General features: G+C 47.1%; 1 protein-coding gene across 1 annotated transcript; it reads right to left on the bottom strand.

Moving 5' to 3' along the window:
* Nucleotides 1-2,402: 2,402 nt before the first annotated feature.
* On the bottom strand, nt 2,403-15,952 carry Sypl2 (synaptophysin like 2). Its single transcript, XM_034500415.2, has 6 exons — nt 15,700-15,952; nt 15,455-15,529; nt 8,288-8,412; nt 6,951-7,152; nt 5,921-6,112; nt 2,403-4,127 (listed from the first exon to the last, which is right to left on the bottom strand). The coding sequence occupies exons 1-6, from the start codon at nt 15,751-15,753 to the stop codon at nt 3,981-3,983; spliced, it is 795 nt and encodes a 264-aa protein (XP_034356306.1). The 5' UTR covers nt 15,754-15,952; the 3' UTR covers nt 2,403-3,980.
* Nucleotides 15,953-16,597: the final 645 nt, after the last annotated feature.

The following is a 16,597-nucleotide window of genomic DNA, read 5'->3' on the forward strand; positions in this document are numbered from 1 at the left end:
CGGGGAAAGGAGAGATCAAAGCCTCGGGATATCCTCTTTCAACCCCTCCATACACATCCTTTGTGCCACTAGTCCACTCTTTCAAACTTACTGCGCATACCCGAGCCCCAAACCTCTCTTTGCCCAAGATACCCTCTAAAGCCGTGCATCCGCCAGCTGGCTGACGCCCCTTCCTGGGCTAGCGGCCACGAAGCGCCTCTGCACCCCTGTAGATCGAATAGGGTAGGTGCAGGGAGGTGGGCGCAGTGAATCAGAAGGGCAAGGGGAGGGAGTGTGCAGGACGTGCTGAAGGACACAGGGCTTGGAGTGGGGGAGGGCCACCGCTCCTGTGCTGTTCCTCTGTGGGAAACCCACGCTGCCTTGATGCAGAACGGAGGTTTGGAGTACTGTTGTCTAGGTTTGGGAGGACCTGGCTGAGCTTGCCAAGATCACCTGTCAGTATGACAGAAGGCTATCGCCGAGCCAGAACCAACCCCAGAACTAGGGTGGCCCCGAGGCTGCTGGTGTTTGCAGTGTCTCTCCTGATCCATCTCTGTCCTCATGGGAACTACAATCGATAACCTCTTCCCAAATCCTGGCTGGACCCCGACTCCATCCATCATTTTGGCTTCTTTTTCTAATGAATATTTTCGCCGCTGGAAAAGCTGCTACTAAAGCCTTGGCATAGGGAGGGTTCTTATATCTATCTATCTTTATTTCTTTTTCTTTTCTTTTCTTTTCTCTTTCTTTCTTCCTAAGGCCCAGAAAGTAGCTTAATCACCCACTTTTCTTCTTAGCTGATAATATTTCTTCCCACCCTCACAGAAGAGACAAAAATCTGCCTTCGCCTCCGTCCCCATTCTCATTGGAAATGAAATATTAATCCTCTTTTTCTTTGAATACCTCACCCATCACGCCATATTGCATCCCTTTGCCTAAAATGAAACCAAGTTTGGGAGCAAATACGTCAAGGTCTGTGACTATATGCTTTCCATATAAGAGCAGCTTAACTGCATAAAGAATAATATCTGAGGGCAGAAGTTCTAAACCTAAGACCCACTCAAAGGTGGTCCCTAAGAGTCCCAGGAACCTGATGAGATTAAATGTAAAACTGTGCCCAAGTACATTTTTCTAGGGAACGTAAGTGTGATCTGTGATTGTCTGAGGAGCTGGAGGTGTGAGTTTGTGCAGCATGAACCCTATAGTGAGGAGAGGGAAGCATATGGCCCTGACGCCTCCTTTGGGTCACAGATGGTAGGAGAGCGAATGGAGGCAGCATTGTGGAAGCCACTGTCTTTTGCCTTTTGAGTTTGATCCAAATTTGCTAATGAGTCTTGGTTTCTTTGGACTAATTGGGTACCACCAAAAGAGTCGGTGTCACTAGACTGGGCCTTGCCAGAAACAATTGCTCAGCCAGCAGACTCTATTGCCTGGGGTGCAGAGCTGCAAGAAGAGTATGTCTCGGTAAAAATGCTGAAATTTGTCCAAAAACATAGAGCAAGGGAAAAGGAGAGGGGAAAAAAATCCCCAGACGTCCTCTAGTCTTGGCTTCTTCTTGTCAAATGTTCGCAGCACTGTTTATTCAAATGTGTAATAAGCACCACAAACCAACATGCAACATTCTCCCCACGCCCTTAATCTGCAATCCCAGAAATAGGAGACCCATGGTCAGGATGTTGAAGGGAACTCATGTCTAAGAAAGGTCCTGGATAGGCATCTCCACATGGTCAGAGTCTACCAGGGCAAAGGGCAAATTCCCTGCTTGTTGGCCTCCTGCAATAGCTAGAGAAACCAGACACCTTCTCCTACTTCAGGCCTGACTAGGCAAAGTGGTGGTGGCAGCCCTGGTTGGAGAGGACATGAGTCTTATGAGGACAGAGCCACCCTCGGCACTTAACCCGGCCCAGCCCCCTGGAGGCAATGAGGGGAACTGGTCTTTCCTCTTAGGGTGGCCATGGAGAGAAAGGCCATAGCCTAAATCAAGGCTCTTTTGGCCATAGTCAGACTCTTGCTGAAGAAGAGCCTTCTTAACCCTGACGTGAGCTCTGGAGTGAGGATGCTCAGAGGGAGTGCATAGTTCCCTTTCTAAAGTAGTGGATGGGCCAGTTGCTAACTTAGGCCCCAAATGAGAACACTTTTATCCATCACAGTTCAAATAAATTATAAATATAGACGCAGAATCCAAACACAGTGTGAGTAGAAGCTGCTCCCAGATCCCCACAGGGATTTGCTTGAAGAAAAATGGTCACCCCTTTGTTCTTTGTATCTCTAGATAGTAAGCAAAACTGTCCCCCTTGTCCTTAAGTAACTATGGGGACAACTTAGAATAGAGAGTTTCAGATTTAGGAACATTCTCACCCTCATCAAATGTTCCCCTCCTTAAATCTTTTTCCTAAAATCTGAAACAGAAAATAAAACTTCCAAATTCTTTTACTGAAGGGCCGGGGAGCATGTGGAAGTGTGTAAATATTATACTTCCTCTGTGAGGTGGAGGAATTGTAACCCAAGGAAGAAATGAACAGCCCAAAGTTAAGGATTCTGAGCCCTGGGCACCCAAGTAATACATCTTGATGTGGGTATCGTTGAGGAAGGCAAGGGGATTGGAGAGGGTCAGACGTGCCTTGAGGACAGGTTGGCACAAGGCATGTTCATCTTTGGGATGCTAAGTGGCCCAGTTGCCACTAAATTGGGAAACAGCTGTTTTCTTTCTTCTTCATCTTGCCCTGAGCAGCCCTACTGTCAGGGCAGGCCAAGGGGGTTTGATCTGGGTAGGATACAGATGGCATTTACCTCGTTGGTACCCTCAGGCCTTGGGGCCCAAGGAGGGATGACAGGAGGATTCAGGAAGAGGAGACACACCAAAGACAAATATGGAACTGGGTCCCGAAGTGAAGAAGCACCAATAGCATCGGGCTGCCCAGGGCTGGGGAAGGGATGGGGCCTGGCTACCATATGGAGGTGAGAGAACCCTCTTTGTAAAGATATGAAAGGAAAGGTTTGAAAGAACTAGAAAAGGTACTGGCTTGAGAAATTGAACAGACGGTAAGGAACAGGTAGGCCATGTATCCATGTCCTGGGACTCTTGGGCATCTCAGCCTCACGATGGTCCTTCAGGCCTTCCCAAAGCCCACAGGAATGAAAGGAAGGCCTGGGCAGACTGTTAAAAAGATCTTAAATGCCTTATCTCCAAAAGGTTGGGGAGGGGAGATGGGGATGGGAAAGTGAAAAGGAAATGTTCAAAGCCATTTCATCTTGTTTCCTAAGTGTGAGACAAAAGTAAGGCTGAGAAGGAGAAGGGAGTAGGGGTTTCATGAGTAAGTGGAGTGTAGGGCACTACTGAAAGTGTTGCAGCTGAGGGAGAGGGAGGACTGAGGGGACAGAAAATTTATTCTGCCAGCAACTTTCCTGACTTTCTTCCTTGGTGCTGCAATACACTTGCAACTCTATCTGCTCCCACTGGGCCCAGGCCTCATGTGGACCCTTAGAGGGACCCTCCATAGGGTAACGGTCTCCCTGCTTCACACATGGCGGGAACTATGGATGAAAAGAGGCCAGAGAAGAGATTGGGGAGCACACTGGGCTGGGGGGGGGCGGGAGGTTAGATATAGGATACAGATTAGATGACAGCTATTGAGTGTCACTAAGTCACTGGTGGGCCCTCCACACAGGACTCAGGGCTAGGTGGCCAGCCGTCTTCCCCAAGTAAGATACCCAAGTCCAGGCAGCAGACAAGAAGCACTGAGATCCTGCCATTTGCTGCTCCAGCAGGATGAGGGATAGGAAGCCAGTGGAGGTCTGCCAGGTTATCAACAGCTGGTGCCCACCCATCCATTCTCTCAAATCTCAAAGTCCAGAGTGATGGGGGAAGGGAGTTGGAGGAGGAGGAAGAGGAAGAAGAGGAGGAGGAGGAAGAAGAGGAGGAAGAGGAGAAGGAAGGTCCTGTGGAAGCTGGAGGAGATGAAAAGGTGCTGTCCAGTTCGGAGCAGGCAGATGAAGGCTGCTCACTGCTTCTCCACTGCTCCCTGTTCTGCTGCACTCTCCTGGCTGGGGCCCTGGCCCTGGTCCTGGCCTTGTCCATGCCACGGGGTCTCTTTGAACACAAACCAACAGTTTCCAGCCCACAGGAAGAAGTTGATAAAGCCGAAGAGCTACAAAAGAAATCAGGAGAGTCTGTGAGAATAGTCAGGAAAGAGCTACATGAGAAATGGGAGGAGGAAAAGCACAGAGAACTTGGTATGAGACAGGGCTCAAGGCTACTGTCTATTAAGAGATTTTATAATGAAAGTGTCTAAATTCTGTCCAGAGTACTCACTCACAGTGTAGCTTGGTTGCTATTCGAATCTGGCCCCAGGAATGCTAAGTAAATCAAGGAACACAAGCGTGCTTTCTTGAGGTGAGTGTGGCTGGAGCTGTCCAAGGTACTCCCCTAGGGCTAAAGACTAAGCAAAGGCTTTATTCAAATATCTATTGTTTTTGTTATTATTCTTTCGTTTTCTCAGTGCACCTAGCCTGTTCTAGGACCCGTGGCCCTCCTGCCTCTGTCAGACAGGGTGTTGGTATTACAGATGCATGCCACACCAGCTCTATTAAAATATTTATTTAAAATATTTTGAAAAACTGACAATATAGAAAGGTGTTCTGGCACATGCCTTTTATCCCAGTAGAGACAGAGGCAAGTAGTCTCTGTGAGTGAGAGTCCAGCCTGGTTTATACAGAAAGTTCCAGGACAGCCAGGGCTATGTAGAGAGAGACCTTGTCTCAAAACACAAAAGAACAATAACAAAAGCCTAACAAATTAATAGTTAGGGAGAAAGATACTGATGTTTGCAATCCACTTTTAAAAAATGTTTAAAAATGGATTGAACTAGCCACATTGGTACTTACTTCCTAGTACTTATGAGGCAGAAGCAGGCAGATCTCCACGAATTGGAAGACAGCCTGTTGTATAAAGCAAGTTCCAGGCTAGCCAGGGCTGTATAGTAAGATTCTGTCTCAAAATAATAATGATAATAATAATAATAGAATCAATAAACTAGGTATGGTGGATTACACCCGTGTGATCGTAGCACTTAGGCAATTAAGGAAGAAAGACTGAACTCAAAACTAGTTTGAGTCTCACAACACAAAGGAAAAGAAAAGCTGAGGGTAGTGGCACAAATCAATAATCCTGGTACATAGAAGGCTGAGGCAAAAGAGCCGTGAATCTAGGGCTGGAGAGATGGCTCAGCAGTTAAGAGCACTGGCTGCTCTTCCAGAGGTCCTGAGTTCAATTCTCAGCAACCACATGGTGGCTCACAGTCATCTGTAATGGGATCCAGTGCCCTCTTCTGGTGTGTCTGGTGTATACATACACACATATAGAAGAAAAAACCCCATGTGCAGGGTTCCAGAAAGCTCCTTGGTGCACTAGCCATTAGACATTTCTGAGTAGTTCCAGGATGGCTGAGATGATGGGATGTTTGAAAAGTTTAATGCTATGGATATTTACTAGCTTACATAGATGTAGCTCCACACTGTAACAACTGGAAGACTAAAACCTGGATTGTCTTCCAGCTGAGCCCACTGCTGCCTGCCAAAACCATTCTAGGCTAAATGACAAGGGACAGTTTCTCTCTCATACTAGTCCACTCACAGCTCTGAGCCCAGACACAGCCATAAACCCCTTCTGCTGCACATGCTCCCATGTGACCTGTGGTCAAACAGACAAGGAAAGGTAACCACCAGGTAACCGTGGAAAGGAAAGATGGTGAAGGAGTGGCTCAGATTTGTCTCATTCAAAAGTGTCTTCTCAGGTCACCATCCAATGCAGGGGGTACTAGTCTAGGTGCAGAGCATCTCATCTCTGGGGACAGCGTCCCCAATCCTCCCAGAACCAGTTAGCTATCTGGACAGCTGGACTAGTGTACCATCCCCAGACCCCTCCAATGATCACAAGCCTCACCACAGAGATGTTAGCCAGCCCCATAGAGGGCGTGGCCCCGGCGCTGCACACTGCCTCTTCTCCATGGCACACAGACATGGCTGCAGTCAGGCTGGATGGCCGGGTGGCCCCTTTGACATCAGTCAAGCCTTTGCCCCAGGCAGCGGCAGCAACCAGCCAAAAGAAGGTGAAAGAGACAGTCACACAGAAATCCTAGGAGGAGCAGAGGGAGGAAGACATTCAGAAGGGCCCCATGATCATCAATTACCGTTCCTTCCTCCTATCACACAAGAATCTTGAAGTCCCAAGTAAGATGTCTCTTTTCATCCTACAGATGCCTAGACTCCCATCCTACCTGAGGACTCTGTTCAGTGCCACCAAAGGAATGCTGCCACCTAGACTACCATATTCCTTCCAATAAAATTAAGGTCAGGTAATAAGCTGCCACAGTGTCTATCTGCTGGAAACCCTCCCTCCTTGCCACCCAAGTTACCTAAACTCCTCACTCTCTCCTCTCAACTCCCTTTTAATCACCATTGTTCAAACTGTAAGTAATGAAAAGGGCACATTCAGAAGAGAATTGAGATCTCTAAAGCACACTTCCCATCTTGAACGCCTGGAATATGGGAGGAAGCAAGCAAAACAATACTAATAATAGATAGCTCTCAGAGAATAACTACACGTTAGGTGCTGTACATGCATACTCATTCTATCCTCCCCAAACACCAACACAAGTATTCATTACTTCATCTTTATTTTGTAGCCAAGAAAACTAAGGCACAGAGATGCTGAGTATCTTGTCTAATGTCACACAGCTACTGAGAGCAAGTGCTGGGATTTGAACCTGTTAGGTCAGCTCTAGAGCCTGCTTTATAAAGATACTGTTTTTCTTCTGCTGACTGCAAACAAACCAATGAGAGGGCAAAGGTTCTATTCCACACATAGGTATCAAGGACTCAGAGAAGCCATTACTTTTGACCTCCCCTCCATCTCTGACTCCAGGTTTCTCTTCCATTTATTGGTCTCATTCCTCTGGACCATGCTTACTCACCACCAATGGGAAGCGTTTGTTCTCCGTGTAGAGTTTGTGGAAGCGCAGATAGATGACCAGGGCAGCCATTGTATAGAAGAAGGAAAAGATGCCAAGGGTCACAAAGAACTCGGCAGGGGCAGAGAAGTCTCCCATGAGGTTCATGGTTTTGGAGGTGGAGTCATCATCACAGAGAGGCATCTCATACTGGACCTGGTACAACCTACAGTGGCAAGGGAAGCCATGCTGACATAGGGCCAGCCTCTCTTACTTTGCTGCGTCTCACCCTGGGAAAGGAGTCGTGTAGGTAGGAACTCCTGAGGAAATCTTGCAGTCAAGAGAGGCGACACCTCAAGATTCTGATCAGTTGTTTCTGGTATTACTGGGGATTGAACTTGGGATCTCACACATGTTGGGTAAGTGCTTTAACCACTGGGCTACAGTCCTAGTCCAAGATTCCATCCAAACTCCATGTCCCTCTCAGCAGCCACTGCATAACCATCTGTCCAGGGACCTTTAAGTTATAACATATATGCCATCCATCTATTTCTGGTAGCTAAGCTACTAGACTAATCAGATTCAGTCTGCTTTTGGAAATACAAAGACCCATATTAAGCAGTGGCCAAATTAAGGTTTAAGTATCCATTCACAGACTTGATTTATGCCTCCCTGATTTGGCCACATTGAACAAAATAAAGTGAAGAAATACAGCTTGTTGTGTACAAGAGATACTTAATCTAAGTTGGACAGAGATGTGTTTCAGACACTCTGAAAAGATGTGTTTTGTCTCCATCATTTTCTGAACATTCTGTCATTTCTCCTCCCCCACTAGACTTCTAGATTCAGGGATTAGTATTCTTTTCTACTTCCTGGTCAGGGCGAATCTCCCTTGTCTACTTCCTGGTCAAGGTGTACCTCCTTGCATTTGGGTGACATCGAGTGAATATCCCACATGTCTTGTTTAATAACTAAACTCTAATAAGCCTCCTTCCTTCAAGGCACAGAGGAATATGCAGAGGGTCAGAGAGAGGTACCCAACTGGCCCAGACCCTTTCCACACTTCCTCCCAATGCCTAGATTTCCCCCTTCGTGAGTTGCCATTGTTTCAGTTTGGACTGGACCACCATAACAATGATATATCCATGTTTTACTCTGGTCAGAGTCTCTGAAAAATGGCCTAAGGACAGAATGATCCAGGTCTTGTTTTATTTTGATCTAGAACGGCACACAATAAATGGTCTTTAGATTGGGTGTCCTCTAAGCAGAAACAAAGGAGAGGTTGGTAGGAGCAGAGAAGGGAGAAAGCCCTGCTAACGTGGAAAAAGAAAGGCACTGGGCCAGAACCAATCCCTACTCACCTGAAGGGATAGCCGAACAAAACAATGATGGAGCTCACGTCCTTGGGTTCGTTGTTGCAGCGAACCAAGGCTCCCGTCTCCCCGCTGTAGGAGCCGCAGGACCCGAAGGCGAAAATAGCAAAGAGCTGAGAGAAAGCGAAGCTTCTTTGAGAATCTGAAGGTCTCTCAAAGAACCACCCTTTGACTCCAGGGGATACAAGTGTTCAGTGGACACAGAGTAACAATTCCTTTTACTAAGTTCCTCCTGGTAGGGACCCTCGCTGCCATGCTTCTTTCAACTGAAGACATTGTGTTCTCCCAACAAAGTGTTGACCAAGTAGCCAAGTGAAGAAGGTAGCCTCTGAGTGTGTCCTCAGAGGGAAAAAGGTGGGAGAAGAGAGTTTCCAGGTCTATTAGGCACATATGGCCTCTTAAGATAATGGCTAATACAAAACCTCTATAATTCTGGCTATGGAAGTGTCTGTTTCAAAGCTAGACTTATTTTTTTTCCAAATGAGAGATCAGAAATACACACACACACACACACACACACTTTTTTTTTTTTTTGTCCAAGACAGGGTTTCTCTGGGTAGTCGGGTAGTCTAGGCTTAGAACTCAGAGATTCGCCTGCCTCTGCTTCCCAAGTGCTGGGATTAAACATACATGCCACCACACCTGGCCAATAGATTCCCTTATATCAAACCAGATCATGTATGCCTGAAATGTTGTTCCTTTAATTTCATTTTCATTCCTCCTTGAACAGTCATAGACTGTCACCCTGACCTTATTGCAAACTTGTAATAGTTTCCTGCCTCATCGTAGGTATGGTGCCGGGGAGCCATCTCATGGTACTGCTAGCCTGATTTTTGTTTCCTTCTAGCAACAGTGCTGGCTGGGTGAATGTTAACAGGCCTGGCTCAAGCCCAGGGAAAAGTACCCTCCACTTGCCTTATCAGCTCTACATTTCCCACCACTGCCTGCACCTCTTTGTGATCTGTTGCTGCTATCACTTCTGAGTGGTAGGAAGCAGGGATGTGTCAGACCACTTGAATTGTTTTCCTGTCCGTCTTGTATCACAGATGACTACACCTTCTGTCTTGAGTGATCTGAAAAGTCCCCATCCTATGATTCCCTCATCTCTTTCTTGGGGAACACACATTAATCAGAATGGAAAGAAGCTGCATTCTTCTGTTCTATCACGTTGTCCATCCAGCCTGCTTCCTTATCTTTTGTCTTCTTTTTCTTAAAAGAATTATTTATTTTATGTGAGTACATTGTAGCTGTCTTCAGACACACCAGAAGAGGCATCAGATCCCATTATAGATGATTGTAAGCCACCATGTAGTTGCTGGGAATCAAAGCAGTCAGTGCTTTTAACTGCTGAGCTACCTCTCTGGCCCCCCACAGCCCGTTTTCTATGCACTTACCTTTGGCATGATACAAGTATTCTTACTAAATGGTGAATATACTCTGTTAATTGTTTGTTTCTATCTGTTACTCTGTGACTCAATCAATGTCTTGGACATTAAGCAAGAAGACAATAATCTTTACTCCAGACTTGCATCCAGTCAAGAAGAGTATTGTGCATTATTTTTTTCTACCGCTGATTGGAGTGAAAAGAGATCTAGATCAGGAATCAAGACACCCGGGTCCTGGTCTTGGCCCTGTAACTTATTCACTAGGTGGCTTGGATCTCCAAGTCCTAGTTTCTTCATTTGTAAAATGAGGGACTTGGGAATAACTTAAAGGCTGCTTCCAGCTCTGGAATTCTTCCACCCTCTGAAGTTAATGCTAGCAGCAGAGCATGCTCTTGGCTGGGTTTAGTAACAGCTGTGTTCTGCCCCTGGGTGGTATCCAGTGCTACCGCCCTGCCTTGCATGGCCTGGCATGGCAGAACTCTGTGCTGGAGCCATTGACTGCTCTCTAAAGGTCGCATGTGTCCCTGTTTTCAGTAGACTTGTTCCAAACGAGTGATAATTATCTATATAGGTAAAGATACCCAGGAAAGAAGACAGTGTAACCTGCCTGCAATGGCCGCATAGCCTCCACATCTGGACCAAGCTCTGAGAGCTGCAGTAGAGGACTGTTGGCCCACCTTCCTGACAGTCAGAGAGAAGCCACTAGCAGCGTCTGCATTGTCGCCCTTAACATGCTCAAAGCTGGCCTCTTGAGCAGAGCAGTGACCCTTCACTAGCTGTTTCTCAGAGGGACTGTCTCTTCTTCATTCACTCTGTGGGTTTCCAATTCTCCCTACAAGTCTTTGTTCCTCTTGGCTTCCGGGGCCTAAAACAGGACACAGTGAGGGCGTCCCATTCAGGGAAGGGCAGCAGTTGGGTCAGTGGTTTTTATTCATTGGCTGTTGGTCAGAGAGTATAGTGGAACATGGAAAGATTCTTAACTCGGTCAGTATGGACCTCTTCTTCCCTGGGCAACTGTTGAGCGTCTGCCAAAAGATGCCATTTCCACAGTATATACCTGTACCAGACACTTTAACAGAGTCTCTCTTTCTCTCTCTCTCTCTCTCTCTCTCTCTCTCTCTCTCTCTCTCTCTCTGTGTGTGTGTGTGTGTGTGTGTGTGTGTGTGTGTGTGAGAGAGAGAGAGAGAGAGAGAGAGAGAGAGAGAGAGAGAGAGAGATGGAGAGTGAGAGGGAGGGAGAGAGACAGACAGAGAGATAGCGGGGCTGTCCTCATGGAGTTTATGCCTTAGAACTATCCTCCTCAACATGTAGTGTCCAACCAACTATGACTAACTAAGTTACTTAAGATGAAACAAAAGCTAAGATTCAACTGCTCAGTCATACCAGCCACATAGCAAGTGCTCGACACGTGTGGCAAAGCACTATTCTACTGGCCAGTATGGACTGCAGAACTTTTCCATCATCAATTAAAATTCTAAGTCTCATTCCACTTCTGGAAACAGAAGAAGCCCTCTTTCCTCTGATTAAGTAATGTTCTCAAAGTCATATTTAGCTAATGTGAGAGCTGGGCTTCAAGCTTACATCTTCTGAGTCCCTGTTCTGAGCTTCATTCATTCATTCATTCATTCATTCTAAACTAAGCATCTACCTTGTGCCCTGATGCTATTGATATGGAGATGAGTAAGACCCTGCACTGTGGTCCCTAAGGCTGAAGAGAAGGTCTCTTCTGTACAGTGCATGTTACAAGGAGTATTCTGCCCCAAGCTGCAGGAGCAGAGATACCTGTCTAGCCCATTCATGGCTTCAAACCCTTTACTTTTCTGTGCCAGATTTATTTCCTGCCATGACCATGTAGAGAACTAATGCACAGAAAGAAGAAGTGAAGAACCTGGAACCACTCCTGTCACACACACAGGGCTATGAGATAGCACATTGGGCCATAAAGAACAAACATGGAGTACCTGAGAACAAGGGCATTTCCCAAGCTCAGATGCTGGCAGTGGTGATGGTCACACTTTGCCCACCTCTGCCTCTTCCTCCTCCTGCCTTTGCACCTCTTGAAAAGATAGAATAACCTTCCCAGTTTGAGGTTGGGATCTACTTTGATGCTGACTGACTTACTGTATACACTGGTGTCAACACTAACCACCAGGGAGTTCAAGGCACTAGAACACAGGGTGTTTCCCCCAGTCCTGCCTCACCATCTATTGGTGCTATGGACTTTGACAGTGTCTACTCAAAATCTCCAGCAGGAAAAAAAGGCATCAAAGAAATAAAAACATATCCCACCAATGAAATAGCTTCCTTGTCTTATAGATCTCTGAATGCCCCTCCCCACAAAGATCATCAGCCGTCATCAGGAGGGCATACGTTGGATAAATTTAATATAATCGATTATTTGTAAAAATTGGAATCCCATATGACTGAGCCACCTGGATTCTTTTGCACTGAACATTCAAACTGAAGGGCTGGCAGTGACATTTGAGTAATCTCATGGAAAGGCAAGTCTAGCGGGACAGTCTACATTAGGAAGAAAGTTAGAGAAGGTTTGGGAATAGGACAGAAGGGAGCACATGTTTATAAAAGATCTCATTGTGATTTTCAGGAATGTTCTATGCTTTGTGGACATTACTACCCATAATCCTGCAAGCAAACCTAGAGGACATGGCTTAGCCTCAGATGAGGGCAATGAAGCCCATAAAGATTTCATCCCTTACCGGAGCTTTGAGGGATAAAAAGCAGAAACTGAATTTAAGTAAAAGTCCATCTAATCTTAGACTTCCTTTTCTTTTAATGCTTGTTTTTAGGACCAATGAGATGGCTCAGTGGGCAAAGACACTTGCCATGTAACTCTGGTGAGTTGAACTTCCACTCCCCAAATCTAAGTAAGAGGGGAGGGGGGAAACCAACCAAAGTCCTTTGACCTCCATATATTCCAGGCATTTGTGCACATACCCACTCACTCACAAACTCTCTCTCTCTCTCTCCTCTCTCTCCTCTCTCTCCTCTCTCTCTCTCCCTCCCCCCCTCTCTTACTCACTCACGAGTGAATGATAATATAAAAGTTTTTAAAAACCCTACTTCAATAACTTGTCTATATGTATATAGGAGTTATTCGACTGCACTCAGGAGGCAGAGGCAAGCAGATCTCTATGATCTAGAGGACAGCCTAGTCCTGTGAGTTTCAGGACAACTGGGGCTACACAGAAAGACTCTATCTCAAAATAACTAAAATAGATGGGTAGATATATTGATGGATGGATGGACAGACTGATGGATGGACAGACAGACAGACAAGTAGATAGAGCAAGCTATGTGGCTGGCTTGATATAGACATGATAAAATTCTTGAATTGGAACTGAGGTTAGATTCATTTCTGAATCTTTTGGTTAGTTTGGTTGATTTGGTAAACCAGGCTGAGATCTGCCTGCCTTTGCCTCCCAACGGCTGGGATTAGAGATGTGTGCCACTACAGCTGGCTTCATTTCTACATCTTAAAGACACTCTAAGTCCTGCCTACATCACTTTCTTCTCACAAGGATTCCAGTAAAACCCTTGCCTTTGGGTGATAATAATGAAAGTGTTCAATTACCATTATAGTAACTTGACAAGATCTGTGCTTTCTGTTTATCCTCTGGTGAGGACTACTTCTCACACTGGTTCCTATGTACTTTTCATTCATCTGCAAAGATTCAAGCAAGCCAAACGCATGCTCTATGTTTAGGCTACCTGAAATAGCACTGAAAGCAAACCATGGCTCCTCATGATGCTACTACGCGAAACAGTGGTTCTCAACCTGCCTAATGCTGTGACCCTTTGATATAGTTCCTCATGTTGTGGTGACCACACCCCAACATAAAATTATTTTTTGTTGCTACTTCATAACTGTAATTTTATCACAGGCTCATTCAGCACCACAGGGTTCTCAACCCACAGGTCAGGAGCACTGATATGAATGAAAGCTGCTTCCAAGTCTATCCCCCAGAGACCTGGTTTAGCTGTAAGAAAGGAAGATAGTTCCTGATTTGTACAATTCCTTCCCTATAAAGGTGGCAATCATAAAAGTCAGAAAGGTCTTAATTCTTTAGGGAGTCAATGATGACTTTGGAAGAAGACTGGACAGTTGGGCTAGGAGTCACTCACTGTGTGCAGGAATATCGTAAGAAGTAGCAGTGAGAACCCATGGCAGGATTAAGGAAGGAAGCTTTCCTGAATCTTCCCAGGGAAGACATGGTGCTCCCTGTTGTTCCCCATCCCCTGACAATCTGTCACTTTCTGTTAGAGCTACTTGTCTGGTTTGGATGGCACTTACGTCTTGTTCCTCGGGATTGCTCAGTGACTCCTTACTTCTAAATGCCTTTGTAACCTTACCTTTCCTATTCTGTCTCCTCTGGTACTCAGGTCAGAACAAGGAAGGTCAAGAGGTGAAAGAGTTCAGTCAGCATTGGCCCCACTGTTGAGGCAGCAGAGAAAGTGGAAAGTCCCAGAGTTTTTTTACTCCCAGGCTGTCCTGCAGCCCATCAGGGTCTCAGATACCCAGAGACAATCCCAAAGGCACTCCAGATTTGATGATTTCCATCCAAACCACAATTACTTAGGGTTTGGTGACATAGAGCTAAGTCCTATCTCCTGTGAATTCAAAGTTCTTTCGAACTTCATCCTCTCGGGTATTAATGGTAAACTGGTCCCTAGCTGAATCCAGTGCTGAGGGCACATTAATAATTTCATATAGAATTTGGCATATGGCTTGTCTAACAGATCCTTTTCTGCAAGAATGCACAAAATGTTCCCCCAAGTCTTTATGATTTGAAAACTGACTGCATCTGTCCATGTTTCTAATTTATGGAGAACTTGGGTATTGGGGTCTAAGAACCCAATGTCTTACCAATGTCTTAAAGTACCAGTGAAACGAGACAATATTCCCACTAGATCAAAGAAGGGGAAACTGAGGCCCTGGGCAGATGAATATTTCAAAGTCACAGGGTAAATTTAATGTTGATTTATGCTCTAGTGTGCTGACATGTTTGATCCATGTTTGACTAATGTTGGAAGCCAGTGTTCAGAAAAGAGACTTCCCCAAGGTCACAGAGCTGATACAGGTAGATCTAGGCGGGCAACCTACCATCTCACCTTCCTGCTCAGTGTTCTGTTATGCTACCTGCCACATTTTCTTCTGTCTTGTCCTTTATTTAATAATTGGACTGGAAAACTGTTCATTCATCCATCCACTTCTTTACTCAGTTACAGTTTCCCAAATTACTCCAGTGACTTCAGCTGCAAGTCTGTCCCCTGAGTCCACCCCCCAGGATCATCCAAGTCCTAGAGGGTTCCGGCCAGGATGGTTTCTGTAACCCTCTTCCTTCCCTAGTGCCCTTCGTAGTAGCTTTGTCCTCACTGCAAAGTGGACCTTACCCTCCTTGTCCTCCTCTCCCCTCCCGCCACTGAAGAGTGGTATGTGCAGGATCAGAGTTCTGGAAAGGTTACACCCGGGTCCTCTCGTCCGAGTGAAATGTGAGCGCCCTGGGCAAAGGCGGCTTGCACATAGAAGGTCCGAATCCGGGACTCCGCATGCCTGGCTCCTCTCCCTTCTTCCACACAGCACTGGAGCTCCTGGTCCTCCCCTCCCCCGCCCACCTGTCGCCACCACCACCCCCCCCTTCCTCGGTGGCTGGGCCTACTGCATCTCCCCAGTCTCCTCCGGGGCCACATTGCTTCGGGTCCGCGTCACAATCCAGGCTCCCGAAATAGCCCGGGGCTAGGGCCGACTCACCCACTGGAGAACTTTGATGAAGCCCAAGGGCTCCTCCAGGCGCTGCCAGCGCAGCCCCAGGAGCAGGCGGTCCACCTGCAGAGACAAAGCCAGCAGCTAGTCAAGACGGCCAGCCCGGAGGGAAAGCGTGGGTCCCCCACTACTCACATTGGGGGGCGGGGAAGGCGGAATCGGACGGACACATGCAGGACATATAGGTGGATAGGAGTTAGCGAGAGTCCACGGGCCGGGCACTTGGGGTGTACCTGCGGGCGCGGGGACTTGTCCGAGGTGCGGCCGGGGCTCTCCGTCGAGGACATGCTGGCGCGTTGGGGCGCAGTGCGAGCGTTCGATTCCCTGGCCGGGAGACTGAAGGGCGCGCGGGGGCGCTGGGGGCGGCGGGCTTGCGGCCGTGGGCAGGCCGGGCTCCAGGCTGGCGGGCTGGGTCGTGGGGGCGCTGCTGCTCGCGCTCTCAGAGGCTCTGTCCGCCGCGCTGCCCCGCCGGCTGCAGAAAACCCCCGAGCCTGATTCAAACTTCTGTCAAACTCGCTGGCGGACTTGGCAGCCCAGTCACGTGGCGTGAGATCGCGAACCCTGCTCCCTCCCCTTGCTCTCCCCTTTTTCCGCGCGCAGGGCGCCTTAAAGGGACCCGTGGAGCCTGCTAGCCGTCGGGATGCCAGAAGGCTCAGGGGTTTTGCCAGAAACTTTCAGGATGGGTCCTCACTGAAACAGCCCAGCTGCTCCAACGCCATGGCCAAGGTCAGGAACCCACACGGGATGCGTGGGCTCTAGTGCAGTTTTCCCGGTTTTCCTGGATTCTGTGGAAGGGTTTTCTTCTTTTGTATACCGTAATGACTAGAGCACTCAAGATATTCCTAAGGCATCCTTAGTGCTTCTGCTGCTGTAATAAAGGTGCTCTACCCGCCAGAACAGACAAAGAACGGAACTGTAGATTTTTACTGCGCATCAGACATGGTTTTACTTTTTAACAACAAACGACGTTTGGATGTTAATGAGTTCTAAAGTTATCAAACTTTAAAAAGTAAGAATTCGATCTCCTTTTAATCGCTAACACTATTTAAACGAGAATGAAGTCTCCCAGGAACCGTGGGAGTGGAGATTAACGTTTGTATTGAAAACTAGACAAAGTTGCATTTTGATTGA

The sequence above is a fragment of the Arvicanthis niloticus genome, chromosome 4 (assembly GCF_011762505.2).
Source record: "Arvicanthis niloticus isolate mArvNil1 chromosome 4, mArvNil1.pat.X, whole genome shotgun sequence".
Taxonomy (NCBI): Eukaryota; Metazoa; Chordata; class Mammalia; order Rodentia; family Muridae; genus Arvicanthis; species Arvicanthis niloticus.

Coding starts and splice junctions, on each gene's coding strand:
- Sypl2 (XM_034500415.2), bottom strand. CDS start 15,753: ATGTCCTCGACGGAGAGCCCCGGCCGCACCTCGGACAAGTCCCCGCGC. Junction 7,153..8,287: donor TTGTTCGGCTATCCCTTCAG/GTGAGTAGGGAT, acceptor TTGCCACTGTAG/GTTGTACCAGGTCCAGTATG. Junction 6,113..6,950: donor ACAAACGCTTCCCATTGGTG/GTGAGTAAGCAT, acceptor TGCTCCTCCTAG/GATTTCTGTGTGACTGTCTC.